Below are 20,434 nucleotides of genomic sequence, written 5' to 3'. Positions count from 1 at the left end.
GTTCGATCTACTTTATTCGTTTATTGAATCTCCTGCACGTCGCTTTGAGATCACGTGGTCGTGATATACAAGTACCGGGCACGTGATCCGACTGCTGACCCGTTTGGTAGGCGGTCACAACCCCCTCCCTCACAGTTGGGGTCCACGGTCGACGTGAAGACTGTCCAAAGGTACCATCTATAAGAGCTAGTTTTCAATTAAATTTCGCGTATACACCATCTGTGGCTACTCAGCATACACAGTATCCTCCAGGGGCAATTTGAGGTTGTTTTTTTTTTTTTTTTTTTTTTTTTTTCAGAGTCGGTGATGTATACTTTAGTAGCCTTCAGACTCCCAACATAGACACCTGGGCATTGATGGATCTCTGGATGGTGTCTCTCGATTCCAAGGTTGTCTTGCTAGATAGGGTCCGATGTCCAACCTTAGCAATGTGATGCCATAGGTACCTACTACCCAAGGTATACACAATCCAAGATTGTGTTTGAGGCATTGGCCAGTGATACTCAGCCGTTCCCAGTTATCTCGATCCGAGCCCCCCTCCGCTACGTCATATATCGTTCCCGGCAACACAATGTATCCTAGACTTCTAGGTCTAGATAACTTCAAAGGTTTGGAACGAACTCAAGTGTGTCAAATATCTTGCAATATAGTAAACTGATAGATATCTATCAAATGCCAAGACAAGATGAAGTTCAAGTGGACCCGGAATCCCAGGAAAACACCAACGATAACAATATATAATCAGACATATCGCAATACCTGAGCCATACCAATCCAATGAGCGCCAGAGTCAAAATCAGTAAGAACATGAAGAGATAGACCGAATGTTACCCAGAAAAGATGTCAGAAAACTCGCACAAAATGAGAATCATATCATACCGCAATGGTAGTTGGCCAAAAAGAAAAAAACAAAAAGGGAAGAGGGAAAATGGAAGCATTGTCACGGATAATGCGAGAAGAGAAGCATCCCACAAGGTCAGTAACTTGCGGGGAGGAGTAAAATCACACAGTCAAGAAGGAAGACGATCATGTGCACATGAGCTGAGGCCAGTTCCACGGCCGATCCAACGCCAACGCCAAGGTCCGCACCAAGAGGGACCACAATGAATAAAATGATTTGGTTTCGGATCAGGTGGTCCGACTAGTCTGTCAGAGACTGGCAGAAGCATGCGCTGGCGTAGGATGCCTGTGCAGTGTATGTCTGAGCGGTACCGCCGTTGTAATTGGTGTAAGTGGTTGTGGGTGTGGGCTCATTCTCCTTGATGTTGATGAGGTTGCCAGAAAGAAGCGCTAAGCCGCCGTCTTTACGGATCATCATTTGTTGACAATAAGGCGATTCACGCCTGGGATCGTCACGGCGCTCTTCTATCTTGATCCGGCGAGGGTAGTCGGCGATGGAGTCGCGTTTGGAGTTGGCTTGAACGCCGGCTGTGCTTGCCGCCATGTTGCTGTCGACAGATGCGGTGGTACTGGATGACGCCGAGGTCGACTGATTGACGTACATGAAGAATTCCATCATCGTGTTGTTCCACCAGCAGAACCATGGCTTGTCGCCGACTGAGGCAGTTTGCTTGAAGTTCTTATAAGCCTCTGCTTGTGCCCATCCATCTTCAACCCACCCGCGCTTCGTGATAGTACTACCAGTGATATCGTTCTCTGGAACGATGACCAATTTGTCGAAGGGGGAGATGAAGAACAAAGCAGGGCCCATGCCAAGATCGGTGGTATCAACGGCCATGCTGAGTGCCTGTGTAGGCGAGGAGGACCAGTAAGGCGCTTGAGCACCATATGTGAAAGTCGGTGTTGGACCACCGTAATCGAAGACGATTGAGTGCTGGCCTCGTGACTCGCCGACAAAAATCTCAAATTCACTTGGTGTTTGCTGACATTTCCAAGGCTTTCCATAATCCGACTCGTCCACGCAAAGCCCCGAGCCGTTCTGGTAATTGGCAGGAAGCATATAGCTGCCAGTGGGGATGGATTTGATATTAGTGGGCGTAGAGATCATAGAGGCATCCATTTGAGCAGAGGCAGTCACCGTCACAATTGGCGGACCGTGTGACTTTTGAGCTTCTTGGTCTTCCTTGGCAGCTTCGGCCGCTCGCTTGGTTCCCAGGACACCACCGATGACACCTCCAATACACCCTCCAATGAGCATCACTGTAGCGATGAGGACCAGTGTCCACACGGGGAGACCGCAACAGGCGGTTTGCTTCCCCTTGCGTTTGAGCTTTTCTTCGAAGGCCATAATGCCCGTGGTCGCAGCGGCCCTTTCCTCCCCGTTGTGATCTTCATTTCCACCAGCAGATTGTTCAGGTACCAACGCCCTTGATGACGTTTCTGATACAGGAAGGGCTCTTGGGCTTTCATTATTGAGACGATGTTCTTCTGGGGGTGTGTTGAGATCGGCCATTGTCTCGGCCTCGGCCCCTGGGGGCTTAGGGATGACGCCGGTTGGGTATCGTGAATAAGGGGGCAGTGGCTCTGTGTGACCATCTGGTCCAATGATATCACCCACATCATCATCCTGGCGGCCAGCGGGCGGTTGATACGGTGGGTTGTGACCAGGGAACCCGACCGGGATGATATCATCATCCATTCCTTCCTCCACCACGTTCTGCGAGTACATCGCGTAGGGGTGTTGAGGACCAGTGGAATCTTCGATCGGACGCTCGACTGGACGTATTGTCGATGTGCTTCCTACACTAGGCGACCGGCTGACGCCCACTTGTGGATACATACCATAAGGATGGCTGGGTCCGGTGGCTCCGGTGTAAGGGCTGAGGGCACGGGGAATCGAGAAACGGGAAGAGACGCTTTGATTTCGCTGAATCATTGAAGGGGTGGAGTTGAGAGAGGTGGTCGAGTTTCGATTATTGGAGAACCCTAGCCCCTTTTGGGGCAGACTTGATCGATGAGGCTCATCGAATGAGACCCGGGCGTCATCCCCAAATGGATTTTCGTTCTCAGTTGTTGCGGTACTAACGGTTTTCGGGATGTGTTCACGTAGTGTGGCGGAGGAGGCGATGGAAGAGGGACTGTGAGGGCGTTCGATGCGGTCGGCGTCTATGGGCTCTAACGAGTACTCATCGGCGAACACGTTGGGGTTTGAAACGCGGGAGTTGCGACCGGACTGGCGATGCATGGAATCACTCTGGGATAGTCGTGTCTGCGATGATCGTGAAGCAGAGCGAGAGTGCTCTGATGAGAAACGGCCCGACATATCCTATCGGTTTGGCAGCCCTGTCGGGCCACCTCGTCGTTCGTTCAATCCGTTCGCTGGGTGAAAATTGGGGGCAAAGACGAGAGGCGATAGCGACGAGAATTCTGGAATCGTTTTGAGCGTGGATGTGATGGCGTTGGGTGAGATAGTTGGGGAGGGGGAAACTGGGAAGGGGAGAGTTTGAGACCTTAGTGTGACGGATCTTTGGGAGCCGAATTCGAGAAAAACTCGGACCAACTCGAATTCTTGGCTTTTTCGTTTGTTTTACAATTTCTATACTGGTTTTCTTCTGTTTTAATTTGTTTCCCTTCTACTTTTTGTTTTTATTTATTTATTCACCCAAGTTAGGGTCTTTTCATATCTTTCTCACTGGAGTACAATTGCACGCTACTGCGACTAGACCTTTGCCGCAGTGGACCTGGGGGCTTCGCCACCTTCACTTGGAACTATTGTCTTGCTATTTTCTGCTACAGAACTCATGCTAAACCCACTGGGGTCGGCCTTGTTTGAAATTATTATTTTGGAAACCTTAACGACTTCCATTGTTTGAATTCCGAGCTCGGCTAAACCGGGGCTGATATACAGCATTTCTGGTTTTATGGTCCTTCGGCTACTCTCCGTGACTGATTTTGCAGGAACCTGTCTGCGTTTTTAGTTTTTCAATGGGGCATAATGTCCATGGTCTGGCTCTGGGTTCGGGTTCCTTGATCTGTTCTCAACCCTTTCTCGATCGTCAGAGGGGGTTGCTGTTCTTTCAGGTCTGGATTCCGTCTGAACGCGGGGGTTGCGTAACGGGGTCCATCGACACAGGGCTGGACTGTGATAGATCGGTGGCCCTGAAACTCCGTATTTCCAGGGCCAAGGCTGTCCCAACATGAGAAGATCCATCGATACAGAGAGAAACTTCAAATGTCCTTCTGGTAGAAACTCCGACCACCAATGTCTTTGCGAAACAGCATCATGAGTTGCGACTAGCAGTACCTCCTACTCACTCTCACTTGGTACAGTAGATGCTCCGGGAAACAATGGGAACAGGCCCCAATTTCATTGGCTGCGTCTCAAAAATTGGCACCAATGCTCTGTAAAGAGAGTCATCATGCCATGCTGATCTGCCACCTAAGCACCTCCAGGGCTGGCAAAGGATACACCCGATGGTAAACACAGTACATCACCTATCACATACTTATTTTTGTCATCTTGGATGCTCTGATCATTCCAATCCTGAATCTGAGACATTCCAAAGCTCCTTCTGTCTTACCACACTGATGTAGCCTCGTAAGACACCAAATGTGACCACATCATACACTATGACAATATCAACTGCTCTCAACACTTCTTTTCTTTCGATTTTCGAGCATAAACGTGCAAAAAACCATCTTGTAATCGATTGCTGAATTTCATCGAACGTTGACGATGGTCCACACCCTCGTTCGCCAATGGCTTCTAACTGTGGAGCAAAGGCGATGATCCGATGTAGATCCAACTCTATCGTGGGGTATGGGGGAGGCAAAGAGAGCAGCGGTCATCTGAGGAACTGATGGGCGCTGCGACCCGAAGAAAGCAACTCACCTCACTCGAGTCCAATTTTCGGGCAAAACCTTGGACCATTGGACCGTCTAGTGGTGTCAACGTAGTATTATCTCATGCATGTTTGATGAAATGTACTGGAGATGACGACTAACACACCATTCTTGCTACCTGCTTCCAATATGTCGTTTACTCCCACGCTTTTTCCCTTTGCTTTACACGCTGAAAAGAAACTCTAGTCTTGCGTTTGATATCGAATTCTTTCCTAATTGGGAATGTGGGTAATCTCACCATATCACATGACTTATGCATAATGTACCTCATCTGTACCTTTAGGGAAAGATATCGTGCTTGCAGGTGGGCCTGGTATCGGAGCCACATCTGGGCAGTCGAGGCTGTGGTAAAGGCCAGAGGAAAGAATCAATGACTCAATGGCATGATTCAGAGGACCAGGCCCCACTTTGATACTGAAGGGCTATCTATATTAAGAACGTGTATCATGCATGTTTTCTGGCCATTTGGTTCCCGGATTATCACTTCTGAAGAGCCTTGGAAGCCTTTTTATCAGATGCCTCGCCGAAGAGCAAGAATATCAGACAACTTGACTTGTCCTTTCTCACCCCAGCCGTGTGCACCCTGTTGAACGTCAGGCCTCACACGAATGTACCAAGACCAAGCACGTCTGTCAAGTTCGACCTGTTCCAGCTTCGGAATCCAGGATTGACAGACTAAATCAACCGCATGAAGGAGACGAGCCAGGCATTCATCCTTCTCCTCTTCACGGGCAGCCGCGGCTTTCTTCTTTGAAAGCGGTTTGTCTTCTTCGGGTGGCTTTGCGAATGCTTTCAGCAAATAAGACCGTGCGGACTCCGGTCTAAATATGGGAAGATCATTGCTGGATTTCTGTTGCCCATCATGCGTCTTGCTTTTGGTTTCTTTGCCCCGGATTGTTTCCAAATCGACGCCCCATAAAGGAGGCATTTGATTACCTTTACCATGAGCAGCCTCAGCCACTTGTTCCGATTGAGTGTCAGTTGATGGTGCTCCCTCCTTCGGATCATAGTCCCAGCGTTTGAGAACATGGATCTCACGACCGAGAACCTTGACTGTCGGATGGCCCTCTCCCCAGCCCTCTTCTTCCGCAGGACGTCCATCCTCAATCCCCAAGTGAGCAGCCTTGGTCCGACTGTTGGATGAGACAACGGCTTGGGCAAGACTGAGGCGACTGGAAAGTGGCTGTTCGGGCATAGTATATCTCAATACACAGACAGCGAAAGCTAGTACCAGAGGCGCACGATTGGTGAAGAGCACGGTGCCTTTTAGATCTTCCTCCCCGGCGGAGGTCACGGGTAGACTCAGCGCAGATTCAAATTCTGATGGAGTGAGATCCTTGCCCGGAGGCTTGGGGGTTCTGGATTTCTTTTGAACAGGTGACTCGGCATCAGATGAAGCTGGTCTTTTCTTCGAGACCCGCTTCGCGGCATTGAGCACTTGCTTCGCTAGTTTGTCATCTTTGAAAATTTCCTTCAGAGTTTCAATGTCTGTTTTCGATATCTGCTCTGCGCTACAACGCAACAGTCAGTCATGTATGAGGTTACTCTGGGTATGGCTTACTTGGTTAGGAGGGCCTTCTGCAGCTCCAACACTTTCCCCATAGCCAGGGCTAATGGAATCTTAGCATCTTGAGACAGAAACCGTAAAAGGTCTTGTAACGCTGTAGCCATGCTGGCTTATGGAAGGAATGCAGAACTTCAAAGCTTGAGTTATGTTGACAGTTGGACGAGTGTGGGTAGTAGTCCGGAGCAACTCGATTCGACTGTTGGATGGCTAGAGATTCCAAGGTAACTTCGGAATAAAACCAAGCAATCTTTCAGTCATATACGATCAACACTTCAGCCAAATCTTTACACTACGTAATGGAGAAGGGTACAGCTTTGATGGTTCCAATTTACTATGGGGGCGTAGGGCGGCCACATAGGGCGGTGTAAGTGCTCAGTCCACAAAATGACGCTAAGAGAAGCTTCGGCATCGGGATAAAGATACACCGGCCTACCGCCCCTTTCACCGCCCTGATCACCCGGCAATTCATCCGATGATAGAGCTGAGGTTCATAACACTTCTCTTCCAAGGTTGTCAACTCCTTACCCGACTCACACTTTCGCTGCTTTGGAATATCACTCCCTTGAATCTGCTTGAGAATAGCCACCTGTGCTGCGGTCGCAGCAGTGACCCACCATGTCTGACGATTCCAAGGGGAAAAGCTTCCCAGATGTTTCTGCGAAGCTATCGGCGCTTCCCAAGAAATCACTATTCGAGAAGCAAAAGGCTGAAGCAGAGGCAAAGCGCATTCGAGAACAAGCTGAAAATGCCGCAGCACTGGAGGACTTTGTGAAATCATTTGATGATGAGGCTCCAGCTGGACCGTCGTCCTCTGCTGGACGATTGAATACACAAGGTGGCAGGGGTGGTGGGTTTGGAGCGCCTTCCAAACGGCACTTCTCAGGTTCCTCTACAGCACGTACTAGTGGACCAGGCACGTTAGGCCCGCCTCCTCCCTCACTTTCCCGCAAACGTCCCCACGACGGTTTCTTCCCCGCTTCGCATCGCGATCAGCCAAGACCCGACAACGCCAACATGTCTTCTGGGTCAAACTCAGCATTCGGGGACTCTAGCGCCGACAGGGCGGCGGAGGAGGCGGAACGGGCAGCGGCTAGGCCCACTTTGTACCTCGCGTCGCTACCTCCTGGGACATCTCCAGCGGCCATCAAGGCTTGGATACCCACCGTCTTGAAAGTTGAGGACGTGAAGATTGTAACCCCACCTATGCAGAGCCCGACCCAGAGACGGTCGTCGGCCGCGATTGTGATCCTCGCAAGTGATACAGCCGCCTCAGATATCGACTCCACCGTGAGCACCCTCCAAAACAAGTACATCGGTTTTGGCTACTATCTCAATCTCGCTCGGTATCTTTCTTCTGCCGCCATCTCTTCAAACACGCCTTTGCCCGCGGGTCTTTCATCCACCCCTTCTCTTCCCTTTGGCGCAAAGCTCGTTCAGCCCAATACCGGTGGAGGTATGGGTCGCGCTCCCCCACCGGGTCTACATCATGGAGGCTTCGCGCCTCCCTCCTCTTATGCACCCAATGCTGGTGCAACTGGTCCCACTTACGTAGTTCAGGTGAAAGTGCCATCAAGCATCAACCAAGTGAGAATGATCCATATGACACTCGAGCATCTGTTAAACCACGGTCCGGAGTTCGAGGCACTGTTGATGAGCCGACCTGAAATTCAACAAGCCGAAAAGTGGGCCTGGCTTTATGACGCCCGATCAACTGGGGGAGTCTATTACCGCTGGAAATTGTGGCAAATCATCACAAACCCCGATAATGACAGGCAGAAGGCCCGCCAGCCAGCCAGGATATTCGAGGATGGTCCACTGTGGCTACCCCCAGAGAACGAACTTAAGTTCGAATTTGTCACTCGGCTTGAAGAATTTGTTGATCATGAAGACTACAACTCCTCTGACGAAGAAAACTCGGACGTGGAAGATGAACGACGCAACCGTGGCGGGGCGCCTCCAGAAGGGGCTGATGCACACAGCAATGGCACTGGCTTCTTAGGTGCTCTGAAGAAGGCCAAATTGGTTCACCTCCTAGCACGACTCCCGACTCACCAAGCGACACTCCGGCGCGGCGATATTGCACGTCTCACAGCATTTGCAATGGATCACGTTGAACGTGGGGCGGATGAAATCGTGCAACTGATTGTTTACAATATCCTCCGTCCATTGGTGTACACTAGTGCCAATCCGAACCGTGAAACGGTACAGAATGCCGCCTCGTCCAAAGAAGCGCCCGACGCGACTGTCGAGGACAATGATCATCTCGCCTCCAAAAAGGCGTTTGATCCATCCGGTGCTAAGATAGTCGCCCTCTACGTTGTTCATGATATCCTTTGTGCCGCAAGTAACAGCGGTGTGCGCCATTCCTGGCGATACCGTCATCTGTTTGAAAACGCACTCCGTGCAAAAGAGGTTTTCGAGCACCTCGGTCGTCTCGACAAAGATCTCAATTGGGGACGGATGAAAGCTCAAAAGTGGAAGGATAGTGTTGGGTGGCTTCTTAACCGGTGGGAGGGGATGAATTGCTTTACCCAAGCGAACCAGGAGCATTTCACCAAAGTGCTCGAAAAGCCACCACTCACCGAGGCTGAGACGCTTCTTGAACAAGAGAAGGCCGAAGCAGAGAAGTCTGCCGCGGCCTTTGCCAAGAGCAAGAGCCGATGGAAGACCGTTGATGAAGAGGCGTCCGCTGGGCAGTCTGAACCCTCTCGCCCTGGAAGTGTCAAATATTCGGACGCTCAGCCCAATTTCGCAGAGGACGAATCCATGAGTGACATTGATGGCATCCCAATGGCTGACAGTGATCATGAGATGGAGATGGACGAAGGAAAGCCCATCGACAAGGCGCAGCTGCCGCCCCAGCAAGATACCCAACCTGAATCAACTCAACAACCTGATTCATCATCCGACAAACCTGAAAGACCAGCTGGGCAGCAGGTGCCAGAAACCCGACGACGTCGACCTCGGCCCAAAGCTGAGGACATGTTCGCCTCTGAATCGGAATGAAAATAGGTCTGTAATTGTAAAGAGTATGTTCCAAGATAACGAATGACAACGAATAATCCAATCATCCATTGATTCCAGACACAATTGTACCCATTGACTGTAACTTCATTTCATCCTAAGTAAAGACTTGTCAGGCGGCTCTTGGGCGATGTATAAGGCAGTCAGGCATCAGCGGCAGAACATTTCATGCCCCACAACCCCTCATCAACAAATACCTCCTCGCCAACTCTTTGATCTTTTCAAGTCACTATCGTCTTACTTTCTCTCTTTCTTACCCCCAAACCCCCCAAACCACCTTCAAAATGAGTATGTGAATCCCTTTCAGTCCATTCTGCCCCATTCCCTTTGAGGGAATCTCCCGCATCTCAGCAGAGTGTGACCCATGTTGCGCAAAATCACTGCAGTGGCATGAACAAACAAGATCAATAGACACATGAGCGCTAACATACTCTCATTACAGGCTTCAACGAGATCGCCCGTACGTTCCCACTTCCCTAGTCCTTACCACCGATCCCGAGATTTGCGCCCTAGCCTATGATGCATACTTCGCAACGCCCCATAAAATGGATGACATGCATAATGCATAAGGACATTGTTAACATCTGATCTTTTGAACAGAGCAGTTTGTCACTTTCTACTACCAGACCTTCGACACCAACCGTGAAGGTCTGGCTGGTCTCTACGTAAGTCTCACCTTTTGAGATGGTAACCCGAACCAAGCGCAAAATGCTGACCATGAGTTTTTCCCAATAGCGTGACCACTCCATGCTCACCTTCGAGACCTCCTCTGTCCAGGGTACCGGTGCCATTGTTGAGAAGCTCGGCGTACGTTTACTACGATATCACGATCCCTGGTCCCTGGAGGAATTATCGCATACTAACCATATGGCTGCGTACAGAGTCTTCCCTTCCAGAAGGTCCAGCACCAGATCGCTACCTTCGACGCTCAGCCCTCCAGCGAGGGTGGTATCATTGTCCTCGTGACCGGTGCCCTTCTCGTATGTCTGCAGAAACCTATTTCATTGCATCCCTAGCTAATGTCATGTTCTACGCAGGTCGACGAGGAGCAGAAGCCCATGAACTACTCCCAGCTCTTCAAGCTGCAGCCTGACAACGGCAGCTTCTTTGTGCTCAACGATGTCTTCCGTCTGATCTACAGCCAGTAGATACAGGTTTCAGGCTGAGACAAATATCACGATGCGATGATTGTTGGGTTTGCTGTCCCGACAGGAATAACCCGGGGGACGACCATGTTAAATATCAGGCGAGATCACAGACATCGCTCTCGACTTGCTGGAATAAATTCTATCGATTCAATCAATCTAGAATTGTGTAAGCTATGCCTCTATCGAATCTCACAAGATTCCAAGATCCCACACCCTCCTCCCGTCCCCCGAAAAAAAAAAATTACTGGCTTTGAAGCAACGGTGTTTCCTCCGAAGGCCGGTCCACTGCAACAGGCCCATGGGTCCCCTCAACAGAGCCAAATCCATCTCGATCCTGATCCCGATCTTGACTCTGGTCCTGACTCTGGTCCGCGCGATGCCCAGCTTCGCGCTTATGATTCGGACCAAAGTACTCGAAGTAGATCGCCATCGTCAGCAACGTCCCCTGCAAGCAAGCCGTGACAACCAACACACCCCAAATACTCCACCCGGCCCAACCCGTGCGCGCCGCCAGACTAGCAGCCCAGATAAGACTGCCCGGCGTCTGGATGCACATCATGGGGATGCTCAGGCTGCCGACGCACTGTAGTCGCAATGTAGTGTAGATCTGAGGGAGGTACTGGATGGACGCAAGGACAGCAGCCAAGACACCGAGGAAGTTGGCCCAGGCTGGGATGGCTGCTGGGCTGCGGAGCTCGAAAGCGACTGAGATGACGATCGTGGCTAGCGCGTGGAGCAGACAGATGCCTGTCACGACTAGCGCGGTACGGTATGTTGGGCCACTAGGGGATGTGGAGACGGGGGTTATGGGGTCTGTTGGAGAAGTGGCTCTTGGGAAGTAGATGACGAATAGCAAGAGGCTGGAGAGTTTTGATTGTTAGAGATGGATGTAGATTTGGATCGGCGAGGGTGAGAATCGGGTACTTACATTGAGAAGAAACAGAGCCACTGCATGCTCATCTGGAATATAGCCAGTAGGCCTGCGAAGCACGCGATTCCGCTGATCTCCTGACAGCATGCGACATCTTGGGCGGTTGTTGGGAAGACGAGGATATTTGCAAAGGCCGAGGTGCCTGATGTGACGCCTAGGAGGACGAAATATGGGGAAATGCCGAAGGAGCTTCGACGGGTGATGATACGGATGTGTTGGGGTAGATACGACATGAGAATGCCGAAGATAATTAAGCTATGGCCTGTAAGTGACTGGGAATTATCAGGGGATTCTGTGGCGCATACACAGAAAGAACGGTTTGGAAGATGCCTGGCGAGGCCAGCTCGCGGCAGTGTGGAGTTAAGGGATTCATATTGTAAGATGAGTATCAAGATTGAGAGGCTCGAGGATCAGACTTGAAAATTAGCACATTCCAAAGCCGATGCTCGAGGTCCAGGGCAAGTCCTGGAAGACGCAGACGTGAAGGAGATCCCCCGCATAAACAGGAGTTGGGTATCTAAGGTACGGGATGGCAGCCTTGTTGCCTTAATGACGTCAAGTACTCGGCATCGGATATAGTACTGTGGATAGTACTCCGTAAGGAGTATGGAATCCACGATCTTGAGAAAATAAATAAACGCGCTCGAAGGTGTACTCTGCACTTTGTAGTATCCGATGATGTGGCTATGCTTCCTTGTCTTGCGATTTACTGAGCTGTACGAGGCTGAATTGGCATCTGTTACGCGTATCACTCTAGCCAGGACCATGAAAGCAAATACTACATCTAGCTACAGCACCAAGCAGAGAGTAACGAATGTGCATCATGGGTAGCTACACAGGATCAGTTATCGGCCTCGGGACGTCTCCCTACTACCTCACCTGCCCGCCGACTCGCACGAGACAAATACTTGATGGTGACCACCATGACCCTCATCCCGTGGCATGGGCCCGGGGATGTGCAGCCAAAACGTCAGTGACCCAAGTAGGAGGGGCAAGCCCAACCCTGATGGGGTTTGAGAGAGAGAAGAGAAGAAGAGAAGAAGGAAAAAGGGGAGGGGAGACATATTTATACCACCGGGGCAGGTGACTTCCTTTTTTGGTCAAACTACAAAAACACATAATGGAAAAGCAAGAGATTGTTCATAAAGAGATTGTTACATTTGAGAGACCTTTCTGATATCAACGATACGATACGAAAGCCCCAAAACAAAACAAAACAACGCATCCAAAAACCCAAAGATCATAGTCGTCGTAACTTATTATCACTCAACTGGCTCTGTATTCAACTTGGTGCAAATTCAATTTTCAAAAGGAGCCGAGATCATCTTCACAGTTCACCGCGCACTCGTTCGGTTTTCTCAGAGACCTTCTCCTGGACCTTCTCGGCAGCATCGGAGCCCTGAGCCCGTCCACTGGCAGCGCCGAGCTTGATCTGCTCCACAGCCCAGTGCAGAGTCTCCATGACTCGGGCATAGATGGTGTCCTGCGGGTTTGTGGTGCCATACTTGAAGTATTGGGCATTTCGTCGGGCGGCAGCGCGGAGTTCGTTGATACTGGAGCCCTGGTAGGTAGGGATGCCGTAGTTGTCAAGGTATCTCTTGAGCTCTGACTGCGACCATTGATCGAAAGTGGAATCCTTGGCCGATCCAGTTGCCTGTGCGAGAGATGCAGTCGCAGATGCGTACTGCTCGCCACCGACCTTGGAGGCCTTGGCGTAAGAGTCCTCGGCATGCTTGACAAGCTCTTCGCGTGAGGCGTCGGCCTTCTTAGCCGCCTTGTGGTTCACAGCAGAGAGATATCTCCTGTGAAAAGTCAGTATATGCAAAAGATGGGGAAAAAGCCAGCGAAAAGAGTGTGGTTTCGCTTACAAGAGATGCTCCTTGTCCCAGGTATCGAAGTTGTATTGGTTCCATCCACCAGCAGCCTTGTGGGCATTGGCGCGAACCGTAGCGATGAGCTCGTCACGCTTGCCATTCTGGGGAACAGGGACGCTGCGAGCATCGAGGAAAGCCTTGAGGCGAGAGTCAGACCAGCCATTCAAAGCAGCCTCGAAGCCATCTTCAGCCTTCAGCTTGGCATCCTCAGTAGCGCGAGCATACTGGTTACCAGCTTTAGTGGTAGCGGCGCCAAAGGCATCTTGGGCAGCGCCAGCCGCACTCGAAGCCTGCTTAGAAAGGTTGTAGCGGTGCTTACGGGCCAGCGCAATGAGTTCGTTGCGCTTGGAGCCCTGGGGAACCTTGACGTCATGCTCATCGAGGAATTCCTTCAGCTTGGAGTCGGACCAGGCGTTGAAAAGCTCCTCGCTCAGAGACTCTTTGGCAGCTTCGGCTTCGGCAGATGCAGATGCGGCAATGCTGCGCGCCTGCAGGCTAACAAGGCGGGAGTTGCGGCGTACGGATGCAATGAGCTTGTCGCGGGTGGAGGGCTGGGGTGCGGGCCATCCACGCTCGTCTAGCCAAGCCTTGAGATCGGAATCAGACCAGTTCTCGTATACCCAGTCTCCGGGGTAAGAAGCTGTCTCGCCGACTTTGGTGGCGACCTTTTCATAGTTCTCACGCGCGGCCTTGATGAGGATGTCGCGTTTGCGGGGCTGGGGGGCTGGGATTCCGTGACGGTCAAGGAATGCTTTCAGTTGAGTATCGGACCAACTATTTGTTTGATTAGCGAACTTCCTGAATCCGGCTTATGGGCACCATACGTGTCAAAGATCCATTCCTTTGCGTGGTGAAGCTGGTCATTGGCTTGGTCGGCAATGTTTCCAAGAGGCTTCTGCACCTTTGTATCCCAGTTGGTCTTGACCAAGTTCTCGAGATCGCGACGGTCGGCAGGACTAGGGTGAGGGATGTCTGCACAGCTCGTTAGTGATGAAGCTGAAATAACCATTGATGAATCTTACCGTGATCAGAAAGCCATCTCTCCAGCTCCGTTTCGTGCCATTTGTTGTACACTAGTAGCTTTGTTAGTATGCGACTGATCGGCTCTGTATATAGAGTACGGAGTACGCACCAGCCTTGCTCCACCAGCTTGAAGCTGCTACAGCTTCAGTGGAAGCCAAGAAGAAGATAAGGCCAGTGGCCAGATTCAACTTCATTGCGTCTGGATGTTCAAATGTTCAAATGTTCAAAGGGTGTTGGTATCTGTATGGGGTATAGCTCCTAGATTAGTTACTGCAGCTTCGTAAAGGGGATAGTAGGACGCAGGACACTCACCGAGCTAGATTTGAAGTCAAGAGGAACAAGATAAAAATAAAAAGGAGAAGTGGAAAAGTCCATAGCAAATACAAAGCGCCAAAAAAGCAAGGTCAAGAATGATTGCGCAGTGACGTAACTGGGGAATTTGCCTGGCAGGTGTGAATGCATAATGCATGATTCATCAATTCGGGTTTCGCCTGTGCCAGGTTCTGTCTTCTTCCATGATTTAAAATGTCCAGCTTGTTTAAATACAAAACCTTGGAATAGCTGCCCATTCGCTTGGTTTGTTTCTATTGGATTATGACGGTGCCCAGAGGTATACTTTAGTAACTTGATGAGGACAAGAACAACCTTGGCTGGGTCACTTCATCCTAACATCCTAAGATTCTGAGATCTGGCATGTTCATACTCCCAGAGAAATTTGGTTGTAAGGTTGTTTCTTGCTAGACGCGATTGAATGATGTGATGTCAGTTGTTCCAAAGCGGTCTCAATTGTATCGGCGGTGACGCCAAGCCGCAGTCCAGCGTCCCCCGTCAATGGTCGCTTCAGAGGACCTCGGGATGTGGCATATGCAAACCCAATCTGAGGTTATTTATTTGGGTAATGACAGTATCATCAGCCGCATAATTTGCGCGTAAATTGTATATTATGCCTTAAACATCAAAATACAAAAACTTTGGAATGCTTGGCGCGGAACTAGTATGCTAACGTCAGGGACGTCTCTTGGTTGGGATCTATATCGCCAGGTAGTCAGCATGGAGGTGAAACCAGTAGAGGCAACAGAGAACGATGCATTGTGCCGCTTCATGAGACATGTGAGAATTGTCGTGTTCTTAATCTTGGTTGATATCCATGGATTGGGCCCCAGTAATATATTGTGTGAGCAAGCAAATAGCAAATGAGATATATGGTGCTTTGACAATGCTTTTTTTCTTTTTGAAAGAAGTAGTTTGTATAGTTCCAAAATTTTGGCCCAAGAGGTAATATTTGTAAGTCATGAGTTCAGGTATCTCCTCGCCTGGCTCTGTTATATGATGATCCTGCTTCTTGTTGTTCTCCATCATCCAACCCGGTTGGAGTGAGAAAAGAACTTCTCCTAACTTGGAAATTGCGTTGATGATTTTAGTCCAAGTTATCCTCCGAGGGCTTGACTCATAGTAGACAGCCCTGGAGGCAGATGGGCTTCAATCTTTCTCTTCCCTTCTTGATCTAGCTAATCGCCGAGCAGTTATTTCCGAGCAGCCTCTGCTCTACTCCCTGCGCGAGTGGATCCATGGATGTCGAGAAAACTCGACAGACCCCCATATTCATATCAACATCCAGACTACAGTTCAAAACATTGAAGAGTCTCGGGCCAGCAGAACCACTTTCCAGGTCTAGCCTGTACCCACCACATAAAATACATCCTCCTCCTCACGCGAATGTTTCGTGGTAAACCAGCTCAAACGCCACTACACACGTAGTATCCATTCCAGAGGTTACCGCACTTGGCATCGACATTGGAATACCACTCTCGGAACTGAGCGAGAGAGATACCATCAGCCTCCTTCTGTATCGCAGGGCAACTCTCACCATCAACCACCCTGTGATACTTCTTGCTGTCAAGGGTCAGGTTAGGAATCTGCAGCGTGGGGCCATGGGGGTTTACTGCGCCGGGAACGTGGATTCAGACGTAAAAGTCCAGCCAAATGTTGGAACACTCTGAGCATTGAGAGTTAGCGTGGCTGAAGGAGATAGAGCCAGAAATAGAAGAGGGAGAAAATATACTGTCATTGATGTAGGTCTTCCATTTGGACAATTGCGAATGGGTGATGCCGGCTGAAGCCTCAATTGCACCACAGCTATCCCCATCCACGACCTTGTGGAACTTGTCACAGTCATCAGACAGCCCAGGCTGAGTGAGCTCGCGGTCACTGACTGAAGAGGTCGTGGGTCGTGGAGGGAGCCTCAGTAGTCTTGGTCGAGCTGGAGGTCGTCACAGCGGTTGTGGTCTCAGCAGCCGTGGAAGTGAAACTAGTCTTGGTAGGCTCGTCATCTTTTGCCTCACCAGAGACACAGTATTCTGTCTCTTCATCGAAGTTGGGGCAGTCCAGATCAGGGTTGAGAGGCTTGAGATCGCCAGCGGCCATGCCCCAGCTGTCGGCAAAGGTCTCCCAAGTGTCGCCAATACCGGGAAGAGTACTGGAACTGCAGTCGACACCGCGATGCGAGAAAGTGTTCTCAACGGAGCGTGCAGCAAGCAATTCCGAAAGAAGGGCAAAGGCAAGAGCGGACTTTCCGTATATACTGACGATGTAGATGGCTGATTGGCTCTGAGTTAAGACTTCAGAAACACAGTGGATCTAAATCACCTTAGACTATGATTTCGGATAACTTGAAGCCTTTGATATGCATCTCAGAGGTTAGTCCACTCAACTGGCCCTCAATGGCATGGTTGACTGCCATCCCTCCACCGTTTAGTAACTGAACTTTCGAATAGTGCTGTCTCAGCTGAGTCGATCACAGCGACGCATATTGAAGTGGGCTATGCTTTGTACCAAAGGTCCAAGCGTGCGAAATTGACACTACACCATCCGTATTCCCAAATAGGAGTATAGAGCAACGGAAAGACCGGGTACATTCGCTTACAGATTGTGACGTTGGAAGCATGCCAAGGCACTAAAGATACGCTTCCTACACAAATCCTGCACCAAGAGCCCAAGCCCGCCCAAGCTCAAATTTTGGCCTAGGCATCAGCCTGGACATCAACCTATCGTGAATCCCGACTGGACTTCATCTTGATCTACGGAGACACCTTGGGACTCAAGTTCAGAAAGAAGCAAAACTGCCTTGTACGGAGTACCTGACCAGATCTCCACCCGCATTTCCGTCGTGATGTTCCAATTGGTGAGCCGGCCCGGCAACGGGGACAGGAGTGGATAGGGCTAAGATTAGTGATTCTCATTGGTTGTTAAGAGATCACCAGGGTTCGACCCACCTTCCGCCCCCTTTTCCGCCCCCGATGTCTTGGAGATTGCCGAGGATCGACACGTGCATACTATGAAATCTAGCCCTATGAAATTGGCACCGTTTTTTAGGTCCGCGCAAGTATAGAGTTTGCCGCAGGCATTCGAAGAGCTCAAAGTTCCTGAGTTCGAGAATGTTGACCATGATTCAAGACGAGCAACGGTGTCGCTAAACCAACAGCTCGCAAACAAGCAGCATACCAGCAGCCCACCACTTCAGCCGAGAAGCCACATTGTTGACGGTGGCTGTGCCCTTCTTTGGCGGACAGCTAATACCAGGGGTCAGAGCAGCGCACTGTGCTGCGGTGAGGGTGGAAGAGATGCTCGAAGCGGCGGCCGGTACGACACTGACCTTGCAAGGAGTAGGCATAGGCGTGAGGCTCGCGAGCATGGCGCATGTTTCGCCTTCATAGTAGCCCGATTGGGCTTCTAGTGTCTTTGAGACGTTGAACGCCAGAGCGGAAGCATCACCGCATCTGTCATCGGCAGTGAGAGCAGTCAGATTGGGCTGGCTGGCTCCTTTTTTTCGTTGTGAAGTGGACGGAATGGCCGGCCCATGGGTTATTCAAGTTGACCTTGGGCTTGGGCCCACCGTCCGAAGTGGTCTCGTTTGACGATGTCGAGCAGTTGGTCCAGTCCATTTTCCAGACAAACTCCCAGTCATTCTCGGCGTTCAAAGTATTGGCTATACTAGCTTCAAGGAATGCCATAGAGTCTGTTGTATTGGTTTCATTGGGCAGATGTTGTTGTACCAGATTGTTGTCCAGTGTTTGATTGCCCGGCGGCAGATCCACCGGCCACAGCCCGTAAGTGATATAGGGATAGAGTCAATCAATTGCGGCAGAATTTTGAATTGCGAAGACGATGGGGGTGAGTGTTCATCGGCCCGAAGGTGCCGTTTCGCGGGAAGATCAAGTCGACCTCTGCGAGTCCAAGGCAGAAAGATCGAAGGAGTGGAATTTGGATGCAGTAGGGCGAAATACCTCGAAGTGACCCCAAGTGAAAGGGTCGTAATTTCGTAGTGGCAGCAAATCGAACTACTTGCGCTAGGGAGACTAGAAAGTTTCGTAATTTGGGGCAAAAAGAAGGTCCATAAGTGGATCGCTGCAGTATAAAAGCTACCTACGAGTATCTCAATACTCCGGACGTATTTGTAGACCTCAGGTTTATGTGCATGCCTCTCAGCCCTGGAGTGTACCTGGGCAGTGGAGCCAGAAGAATAGAGGACAGCTAGCTGTGGACGTGGCAGGCTGCGTTAATGGAGAGTGGTGAAAAAAAGGAAATAAAAAAAGGTGCCAGGTATTGAACATGGAAGTTCGTAGCAACACATCCGTAAACGGCAGTCGCTCCCTGGCGGCTGAGGAAATGGCCCAGCAGGACAGCCGCGAGGGCTGTCTGGACCCTGTCTGGACCCCACTAGACCACCCCTCAGCACTAACTACTCACCACTTCGGACGGGTTTTGACTGACGGAATCTTCCCTTGTCAGCTCATTACTCGTGCTTTAGATATGCGTGACACACCTCATCTCTGAGCTCTATCACTAATTCACATGGATTCACTCCTGAAAGTCAGAGTCCTCCTTGAAGATTATAGGATCCCTTCGAGAACGATTAACCTGCAACTGAAAGACATCCAGTCGTTGATAACCTCCGACGACATCATGGTACTGCTTTCCCTCAATGCAATCCTCGAGATTCATATCCGCATAGATGATATCCTCGTCATTCTGCAGATACTCGACCGGTTGTTGGATCTTGGTCTTCTCATCCACTATAAACGCAGGGAATGGAGCACCCGTCGGATCCAAAAACATACTAACACCCCTCGGCGAGTCTTGCAGAGCACGTTGCAAAATCTCAGGCGTAGTAGACCCTTCCACCACAGCATCTATAGTCTCCTGATCAAGAAACCCACTGCACATAACGTCGAAAGCCTTCGCTTCAAAACAATGCGCGGCAGCTCTCAACCGGTTGGCCAGTACATTATCATAGTTGCGTGGAGCTGGACTAGACGGCTCGGACTCTGACTCTGATTCAAGTACCTTCTTAGGAACCCTAGTCGGCCAGATATATGGCCAAGACGATATATGAATCTGTTCTCTCTGGGCTATCAAAGCATACCGCGCCAGCGGGTTCGTGTTCTCACCACAGATAAGACCTCCGACACGGCCGTATGGAGTATCGGCGACTTTCAGACCGTGGCCGTCACCAGGGCTCCAGGTCAATTTCTCAAAGAAGGTCGGCATCAGTTTCCGGTGGTGGATGACGACTTCGCCATCGACGTTGATGAGCAAATTAGAGTTGTAGAGACATGCTGTGCTCGCGTGCGCTTTTTCAGATATCCCCATGCTAATGACTGTTTTGGTTTCCCGGGCCGCGTCTCGTAGGGCTTTTATCTCTGGCCCATCTGCGTATACGGATTCATGGACAATGCGTCGGAATAGATCATGGTTCTCGGTCGGCGGGCGTAGGGCGCTCCAGAGAGGAAATGCCGAGATGTATGACTCGGGAAAAACAATGATATTTGCTCCATTTCTGGCCGCTTGGTTGACGACCGAGATGGCTTTCTCGGTCGTCTTTTGGGCTGAGAGGAATCGAGGTGCCATATGGCGGGCGGCGACACGAGTGAAAGCGTGAATAGGCGTCATTTCTGCTTTGGGTCAAGGACCATGGGTGGGTCTACACTTGCAGCTGTAATCAAGAGAGCACGATTGTCGAGATTATACTTGTCAGGGTAGACCTTGGCACTTGAAGTGGTTGTGC

At 50.5% G+C, this 20,434-nt stretch overlaps 10 protein-coding genes across 10 annotated transcripts; 3 read left to right on the top strand and 7 right to left on the bottom strand.

Annotated features, from left to right (window-relative positions):
- Nucleotides 1–1,141: 1,141 nt before the first annotated feature.
- On the bottom strand, nucleotides 1,142–3,223 carry N7506_009803 (uncharacterized protein; the record flags this gene model as incomplete). Its single annotated transcript, XM_056959096.1, has 1 exon — nucleotides 1,142–3,223. The coding sequence occupies one exon, from the start codon at nucleotides 3,221–3,223 to the stop codon at nucleotides 1,142–1,144; it is 2,082 nt and encodes a 693-aa protein (XP_056808486.1).
- Nucleotides 3,224–5,314: 2,091 nt separating this feature from the next.
- N7506_009802 (uncharacterized protein) lies at nucleotides 5,315–6,474 on the bottom strand (the record flags this gene model as incomplete). Its single annotated transcript, XM_056959095.1, has 2 exons — nucleotides 5,315–6,314; nucleotides 6,365–6,474. The coding sequence occupies 2 exons, from the start codon at nucleotides 6,472–6,474 to the stop codon at nucleotides 5,315–5,317; spliced, it is 1,110 nt and encodes a 369-aa protein (XP_056808485.1).
- Nucleotides 6,475–6,985: 511 nt separating this feature from the next.
- Nucleotides 6,986–9,376, top strand: N7506_009801 (SWAP/Surp domain-containing protein; the record flags this gene model as incomplete). The annotated part of the gene is made up of 1 exon (XM_056959094.1): nucleotides 6,986–9,376. One exon carries the CDS (start codon nucleotides 6,986–6,988, stop codon nucleotides 9,374–9,376), a length of 2,391 nt encoding a protein of 796 aa, XP_056808484.1.
- A 302-nt stretch (nucleotides 9,377–9,678) lies between these two features.
- On the top strand, nucleotides 9,679–10,542 carry N7506_009800 (nuclear transport factor 2 family protein; the record flags this gene model as incomplete). The annotated part of the gene is made up of 6 exons (XM_056959093.1): nucleotides 9,679–9,682; nucleotides 9,837–9,854; nucleotides 9,995–10,059; nucleotides 10,130–10,201; nucleotides 10,276–10,374; nucleotides 10,432–10,542. 6 exons carry the CDS (start codon nucleotides 9,679–9,681, stop codon nucleotides 10,540–10,542), a joined length of 369 nt encoding a protein of 122 aa, XP_056808483.1.
- A 241-nt stretch (nucleotides 10,543–10,783) lies between these two features.
- Nucleotides 10,784–11,846, bottom strand: N7506_009799 (PQ-loop repeat-containing protein; the record flags this gene model as incomplete). The annotated part of the gene is made up of 3 exons (XM_056959092.1): nucleotides 10,784–11,402; nucleotides 11,471–11,728; nucleotides 11,779–11,846. The coding sequence occupies 3 exons, from the start codon at nucleotides 11,844–11,846 to the stop codon at nucleotides 10,784–10,786; spliced, it is 945 nt and encodes a 314-aa protein (XP_056808482.1).
- Nucleotides 11,847–12,800: 954 nt separating this feature from the next.
- ish1 (double-strand break repair enhancer MSC1) lies at nucleotides 12,801–14,564 on the bottom strand (the record flags this gene model as incomplete). The annotated part of the gene is made up of 5 exons (XM_056959091.1): nucleotides 12,801–13,275; nucleotides 13,342–14,121; nucleotides 14,172–14,319; nucleotides 14,370–14,420; nucleotides 14,480–14,564. The coding sequence occupies 5 exons, from the start codon at nucleotides 14,562–14,564 to the stop codon at nucleotides 12,801–12,803; spliced, it is 1,539 nt and encodes a 512-aa protein (XP_056808481.1).
- Nucleotides 14,565–16,106: 1,542 nt separating this feature from the next.
- On the bottom strand, nucleotides 16,107–16,977 carry N7506_009797 (LysM peptidoglycan-binding domain-containing protein; the record flags this gene model as incomplete). Its single annotated transcript, XM_056959090.1, has 3 exons — nucleotides 16,107–16,286; nucleotides 16,338–16,582; nucleotides 16,680–16,977. Coding segments are annotated over 3 exons (723 nt in total), but the record flags the coding sequence as incomplete, so codon positions are not given.
- Nucleotides 16,978–17,839: 862 nt separating this feature from the next.
- On the bottom strand, nucleotides 17,840–18,380 carry N7506_009796 (uncharacterized protein; the record flags this gene model as incomplete). The annotated part of the gene is made up of 2 exons (XM_056959089.1): nucleotides 17,840–18,189; nucleotides 18,263–18,380. The coding sequence occupies 2 exons, from the start codon at nucleotides 18,378–18,380 to the stop codon at nucleotides 17,840–17,842; spliced, it is 468 nt and encodes a 155-aa protein (XP_056808479.1).
- Nucleotides 18,381–18,978: 598 nt separating this feature from the next.
- N7506_009795 (uncharacterized protein) lies at nucleotides 18,979–19,203 on the top strand (the record flags this gene model as incomplete). Its single annotated transcript, XM_056959088.1, has 1 exon — nucleotides 18,979–19,203. The coding sequence occupies one exon, from the start codon at nucleotides 18,979–18,981 to the stop codon at nucleotides 19,201–19,203; it is 225 nt and encodes a 74-aa protein (XP_056808478.1).
- Nucleotides 19,204–19,227: 24 nt separating this feature from the next.
- N7506_009794 (carbon-nitrogen hydrolase family protein) lies at nucleotides 19,228–20,319 on the bottom strand (the record flags this gene model as incomplete). The annotated part of the gene is made up of 1 exon (XM_056959087.1): nucleotides 19,228–20,319. One exon carries the CDS (start codon nucleotides 20,317–20,319, stop codon nucleotides 19,228–19,230), a length of 1,092 nt encoding a protein of 363 aa, XP_056808477.1.
- Nucleotides 20,320–20,434: the final 115 nt, after the last annotated feature.

The sequence above is a fragment of the Penicillium brevicompactum genome (assembly GCF_028827555.1).
Source record: "Penicillium brevicompactum strain IBT 35665 chromosome Unknown utg000006l_segment0_segment0, whole genome shotgun sequence".
NCBI lineage: Eukaryota > Fungi > Ascomycota > Eurotiomycetes > Eurotiales > Aspergillaceae > Penicillium > Penicillium brevicompactum.
Note: the sequence above shows the minus strand (reverse complement) of the source record. Positions and strands in the feature narration are given on the sequence as shown.